The sequence below is a fragment of the Serinus canaria genome, chromosome 27 (genome assembly GCF_022539315.1).
Source record: "Serinus canaria isolate serCan28SL12 chromosome 27, serCan2020, whole genome shotgun sequence".
Classification (NCBI taxonomy): Eukaryota; Metazoa; Chordata; class Aves; order Passeriformes; family Fringillidae; genus Serinus; species Serinus canaria.
Window position 1 is genome coordinate 2,959,404 of NC_066340.1, and position 6,694 is coordinate 2,966,097.

At 43.6% G+C, this 6,694-nt stretch overlaps 1 protein-coding gene across 1 annotated transcript; it reads left to right on the forward strand.

The window, feature by feature from the left end:
• The first annotated feature begins 30 nt into the window (after positions 1–30).
• On the forward strand, positions 31–6,547 carry LOC103821705 (ras-related protein Rab-18-B-like). Its single transcript, XM_009096636.4, has 7 exons — positions 31–133; positions 213–268; positions 1,347–1,408; positions 1,771–1,843; positions 2,752–2,870; positions 4,125–4,191; positions 5,003–6,547. Exons 1-7 carry the CDS (start codon positions 69–71, stop codon positions 5,176–5,178), a joined length of 618 nt encoding a protein of 205 aa, XP_009094884.3. The 5' UTR covers positions 31–68; the 3' UTR covers positions 5,179–6,547.
• The last annotated feature ends 147 nt before the right edge of the window (positions 6,548–6,694 follow it).

The window sequence follows — 6,694 nt, forward strand, 5'->3', positions numbered from 1 at the left end:
CGGGGCCGCGGCAGCTGCCGGGGCCGCACCGCCGGGAGCCGCGGGCGGCTGGGCCGGAGCGCTGAGGGATGGAGCCCGCAGGCCTCACCCTGAAGCTGGTGCTGGTCGGGGACAGCGGCGTGGGCAAGTCCAGGTGCTGGAGCGGCCCGCGGGGGAGCCCCGAGCGCAGCCCCGGGCTGAGGCCGCTCTGTGTCCGCTCTGTGTCCCCACAGCCTCCTGCGGACGGTCACGGACGGCGCCTTCGAGCCGCGCCTCGCACCCACCGTCGGTGAGCCCGGGTCCGCCCGGGGCTGGGCTCCTTCCTGCTGGGCTTCTGCTGGATTTCTTCTTGCGGGGTTTCTTCTTGCTGGGCTCCTTCCTGCCGGGCTCCTTCTGTGAAATACCAAGCTGTGTTTCGTGCCAGGTACAGGCAACGTGTGTATTTGTGATTGTAATATATGTGGAAACCGACCATGGGGCAGTTATAAAGACGAATTCTAATAATAACTGAGGAAAGTAAAGCATGGAAGAAGGCCTTTAAACCTACCCTTTGTTTGCAATTAACCTTTCTAAGTCTTAACTTAATTTAGCACCACTTCAATTAAAGCTTTAAGGATGGTGCTTTTTGACAGGAACTTTCTTCTTGTAGTTAAGCCTTAATGAGTTTTGCAATAATAACCTTTTGAAGTATTACTTTAGAGTATTTCTTGTGGTAAGGATCTTTGAAACTATAGCTTTGGAATATATAAAAAGGAAACTTGCAGCTTGAGAGAGGAAGATGAACATCAACTCAAGGATTAATAGTTTTGACCAAGGGAAACTGGCCATCACTGTTATGAGATTTATAGTCCTTGTAATTCAAAAGGTGGACCCCACATCTGGAGAGCTGGACCTCACCAGATGAAATACTCCTTCCTTTTGGAAACCAAACCACCACCACCTGGGATACTCCTTTTGGGATGTACATCCTGAGAAGAACTAAATCACAATAGTTTATAGAATTGTGATGTAAGAATTGGGAATAGAAACTGCTGATGAGTAAAAATTGGGATAGAAACTGCTGAGAAAATAATAAATACCTGTAAGCCCACACTATCTGTGTGCAGTTGGAGGGAAACTGCCCCCACTGTACCCAGCGCTGTGTTGCTCATACTTTACCATATTAATTAATAAATTGATTGCTGCTTGAATATTGATCTAGTCAAGCTTCTCATCTATAACACTTCCTGCTGGGCTCCTTCTCTTTGGGCTCGGGGCTGGGGTCGTGCAGATGTGGGGCTGCCTGGGTGGGCATTGGGCAGTTCCTTCTGACGAGCCTCCCTTTCTCCCTTTCTCCCTTTCTCCCTTTCTCCCTTTCTGACCCTCAGGCATTGATTTTAAAGTGAAGAAAATGGTGCTGGAGGGCCGTGCAGTGCAGCTGGCCATTTGGGTAGGTTTTGTACCAGACAGGTACGGGGGTGTGTTGGGTTTGGAGATTTGTCTGAGCTTCAAGAGTTCCTTTTTGTGGTTTCCTCCCTTCCTTCCTGCTCCTCCTCTCTCTTTGTTGAAGTCTTCTTCATGTTGAGATTTCATCAATGTTGTGATGGTACAGCAGGAGCTGCAGACAAACAAAACCACTTCTAAACTCTTCCTTAGTCAAGGTTTGGGACTTCCTTCCACTTCATGTTTTCCTTACTGCTCAGGATTTAAAATTTTAAATTTGCTCATCTTGTTTAGTTTAAAATACCTTTTTTGTTGTTCTAAATGTATTTGATGTTGTGTGTTTGGGGTTTTCCCCCCCTCCCTCTGTAGGATACAGCAGGACAGGAGCGTTTCAGAACAGTGACTCCCAGTTACTACAGAGGAGCTCAAGGGGTTGTTTTAGGTATGAAATAAAAGGAAGAAAAGCATGATTACAGAAATTGTGGGCTTTATTTCTCCTAAATGTGCATGTCCTTGAAAAAGGAGGTTATACAAGGTAATCAGAGGAATAATTATGGCTATTAGAACATTATTGCTCATTAGCTCAAACACTGCAAAACCACAGGCAGGAAACACTGCTGCTTCAATTTATTGCTTAAATTAAAAGACAGAGATGTGATGCTGCAGGCTATTGAATGGATGAATTATGAGCTTTGTAGCTATCTCATGGGTGGTTTTCTGGTAATAAAGCTGATCAGGGGTTGGGCTGTGTTCTTTTCCCCAGGATGTTTTTACTTTTCTTTCCCCCCAGAAACTATTGATGTGATTGTTGTGATTATGGTAAGACTCGAGGTTTGTACACACACAAAGCCCCTTCAGAGTAACAACAGCAGTTAGAAAACAAAGGGGTTCTTCCTTTCAGGATTTGTGAAGGCTAACCTTAACTTTGCTGTACAAAATATTCTTCCTATGATTTTTAAACCTTGGTGATTTATGTAAATGCAGTTAAGTAGCTTTTAACTCCATGTTTTAGCAGCAGCATGTGCATGTACTTATACATGAAATTAGCTGACAAAATACCTATTTCAAAATATTCTGTGTGGCCCAATTCAGCACTATCAACAGGTAGAATATTTCTGGTGGTAAATCTGATTTTCCCTCGCAGAGGTGCTTGTGTTCTGTAATCCTGAGGTGACTTTGGGTGAGCACAGGAGGAGTGTGTGGTTGAAGCCCCTTTTTGTAGCTCCCTAGCACCTTTTGTTTTTTCCAGGCAGTAGTTAGGAAGTGTGGATGGACTGAGTTCTGTCACAATGAAGGAAATGTTGTCCAAGACTCTCTAAAGCTGCTAAGCTCCTTTGCCTCTGTTCTCAGTGTATGATGTTACAAGAAGAGCCACTTTCACAGGACTAGGAAGGTGGCTGAATGAGCTGGAGATGTACACCACCTCCAGCAGCACTGTGAAGATGCTGGTTGGCAATAAAACTGATAAGGTCAGTTTGGGAATGCATCCTTTTCCATTCTTCCCTGGGTTATTTATTCATCAGTGTGTAAATGTGAGGTGAGTGCTGTAAGTAACACAGCTGCTGTGTCAGGAGGTATTTCACTCTGCAGCTCAGCTGGGAAGGCTCCACTCCTATCATTTTAGGAGCAGATATTGCTAAAGATTTGAATGGGACCTTTCCTGGAGAGATGGAATTGATGATGTTCCATTAAGATGGTCCAAGGGTCTGCCCCAAACCTGTCTAACACTGAATTTGCCTGCAGCACAGCTGCTGCTTTCTGCCCAGACTGTGGGACAGGGGTGGGGAAGGGGAGCTCAGCTCTTTGGCTGGCTGTGAGGTGCACTGCTTGCTGGTTCTTTCTGGGCTTTTCTGACACATTTACACACCTGTTGCACAGTGAGGTGCTCTGCTCTTGCCTTGCAAGGAGAGGATTTGAGTGTGGCTCTGCTGAGCTGGGCTCTCTGCCCCTCCCAGTGTGTCACTGACATGTTCTATGAAAAATCCTTTCCTTGGGATTTTTCCTCCTGAGAAGCTGAGAGGCCTCAGGAACAAAATGCAAACAATTCTTATCTGCTGCTGTGGAATGTAGCAGGTGGATCTGGGATTGGTCTCATCTGGTGGTTTCTAATTAATGGCCAATCCCAGTCCAGCTGTCCAGACTGTCTCAGTCAGAGACAAACCTTGTTATTAATTCCTTTTCTATTCTTAGCCAGCCTTCTGCTGAAATATTTTCTTCTGTTTTTTTAGTAAAGTTTTTAATATAATATATATCATAAAATAATAAATCAGCCTTCTGAAACATGGAGTCAAGATTCTCATCTCTTCCTTCATCCTGGGACCCCTGGAAACACTCACACCCAGTGTGCCCAGTTTCAGAACCTTTGATGGACCTTTTGGACTGACTGCTGGGCCTTTCTGCTTCTGCTTGATCCAGAACACAGCAACACATTCAGTTCCTGCTGATTTGGCACATGCTGTGGTTCTGGGGCTGTGCTGGACTCGGGTGATCCTGGTGGGTGCTGTGGTTTGAGGTTGTTCAGTTTGACCCCCTAACAGCCAGCCTGGCAGTGAGCTACAGAATGGGAAAATCCAGTTGATTAATACATATCACAGACATTTTTTTCCTTTCAACAAAACCTCATTTTTGAGGTTTTGCTCTCATTTCAGTGCTGCTTTTCTGGGTACTTTTTGAAAGTGGCAAGTGTAGCTTATTTCAGTCATGTTCTTCATCTGTGTCTGCAGCCTGACCGTGAAGTGGAGAGAAAAGAAGGGCTCCAGCTTGCCAGGAAACACTCACTGCTTTTTATAGGTATGCACCTCTGGGACAAAACCTTCCACATTCAGATGTTTATTTTGGTATTGCCAAGCATGAATGTACACAGGTATTTCAGGTTGATGGGTTGTAAACCTTTTTTAAAAATACCTAATTAATGTTGGTTCCTTTTGCTGTAATTTCTGTGCAGGGATGTAGGCTTCAGCTTCTGCATTGACCAGAAGCAGTTTTCTCTGAAACAGATTTACTGCAGATACTGTACAGCCATGAATTTTATATTCTCTTGAAACTAGCAGGATTTTTTAATTCAGAGCCCAGCAGACTGAAATTTTCTTCCTTACTGGTGTCTGCAAGGACCTTGGCTGATCTTTCATTTCCAAGTTTCTGTTGCAGCTACATAAAAGACAATATTCTTAGAGCAACAATAAAATGTACAGTGTGAAGATATAAAGGTGGGAGTTTCTAAAGAGAAAGCTTCTTGAAAAGATTTCTAGGAGAAATTCAAGCACATGGGGGACAACATGGAATTCCTTCTGTAATCTTTGTTTCTCAGCTTTGTTATGGAATAATTAACTTCTAGATTTACTATCACAACCTGAGAACAATTTCTTTTTCTTCATTATGGAGAAAATGGGCAACTGTGGATTTCTTTTTGGTGGAAAAATGTGGTACTTCAGACTGGGATCTATTCTGTTTATCCTGTTCAACTTAAGTGTACCTTTAAGAGAGAATGGAGAGGAGGTTCACTCATTAAAAAACTCCCATCTTCTCTCTGGTTCCAAAATACATTTTTCTAAGTGGAATATACTCCCAGCAAATATAAAATAATTTTTCCCCCTTCCTCCAGAGACCAGTGCCAAGACACAGGATGGAGTGCACCATGCCTTTGAGGAGCTGGTCCTAAAGATCCTGCAGACTCCAGATCTTTGGGATAAGGGCACAGGGAGGAAGGGAGTCCAGCTCATGGAGTCCTCAGTACAGCAGCATGAAGGGTTCTGTGGTGCCTCCTGTGCACTTGTTTAAATGTACAGCTGCCTCTTCTGCCTGACTGCAGAAAAAAAAAGGGGTGGGGATGGGATTCCAAGCACCAGTCTGTGCAGATCCAAACCACAAACTCTTTAGCAAAATACATTTTTATTCATTAACAAAATACAGTTTTTCCTTCCCTTTTGCACAGCTGCTGTCTGCAGGTAGTTTTTTGGTAGCTCTCAGATTTTTCACTATTAAATCGTAGTGCTGCTTAGAGAACTGTGCTTTTGCTGTATGCCAGTCAACATGGACTTTGGTGGAATTCCTGCCTCAACATAAATTAAGTGGTATTCAATTCTGGAACATTATTGAGAAGATTCTCTTCCCTTGGATGGCACGGGAGGCTTTGAGACACCCAAGGTACCTTCATGCAGTTACTCAGCAGGAGTTTGATCAGTGGGCAGAGTTTCCTGATTTTGGGTGGTTTTAAAAAGTCCAAATTGCTGCATGTCCCCAGAGAGTAAGCTGAGTTACTGGTGGATTTCAGGGCTGTGATGAAGAGGATGTGTATTTTAACACGTCAGGAAAAGTGCAGGACACTGAAGTGATTGCTGTTCTCTCTGCACTGAGCATCAGGGATGAGATGCACTCAGCATTCTGGGCTGTCACACCATGGCTGTGGTTGTGCAGTCACTGAGTCTCTGCAAACTCTTGTCCTCTTCTAGAAACCACAGATAAAAGTGAAAATTTTATCAGAATTGATAAAAATGTTATCAGAAATTGATAAAACTCAATTTCAGAAAATGTGCTGCCTATGGGAGACTTTTCACTAGGGTAAGTCTGTCACCAATCCCAGTACGAAGTTATCTTTTTGTCTTTTACACTTTTAATGGCAATGTTGTATTCAAATAACTGAAAATTCCAGATGTAACTTGTGCCTTGCCTCTGTTAATGCATATTTCTGACTATGTTAGATCATAAAGCAAACTTACAGCTTTATTTACTCCTAGTCATGCAAAATGTTCCAAGATGTTATGATAGCAACCTTCCCTTAAATAAATTCTGACTCTTAGTTTTTTAACTTAAATCTGAATCTTCTAAATATGTTCATGTCTTGCAGACTCTAAAATTCTATTTGTAACCTGAAATACAGACCTAGGGTGAGATCAATCTGGCCATTTATTATTGTCATAAAATGACTTTAGTTTGAAATGCTGTAGCTGAAATAATTTTTAAAACATTTCCCTCAGTTTTTGATAGGATCAAGGTACATCTGTCATGAAGTGCCTCTCTAAGAAGCCAAATCCTGGTGGGGGCTGTGCTGGCACATGGTTGCAGAGCTGACAGCCCACTGCCTGTGGAGGAGTCCTCAGCATTGTTTGAGGTCACCAGGCTGCAGCACTGACAAAGAGCAGGGACCTGCCTGGGAAAAATTCTTGTTTGTGTAGCAGTGGGAACAAAGCCTCAATGGGCAGAACCATCCATGAAAGTTCTCATGTGGAGAGGATGGATGGGGGTGGTTCTTCTACACAACCTTTTGGGCTTGACATAATGTAGATTCAGGGACACT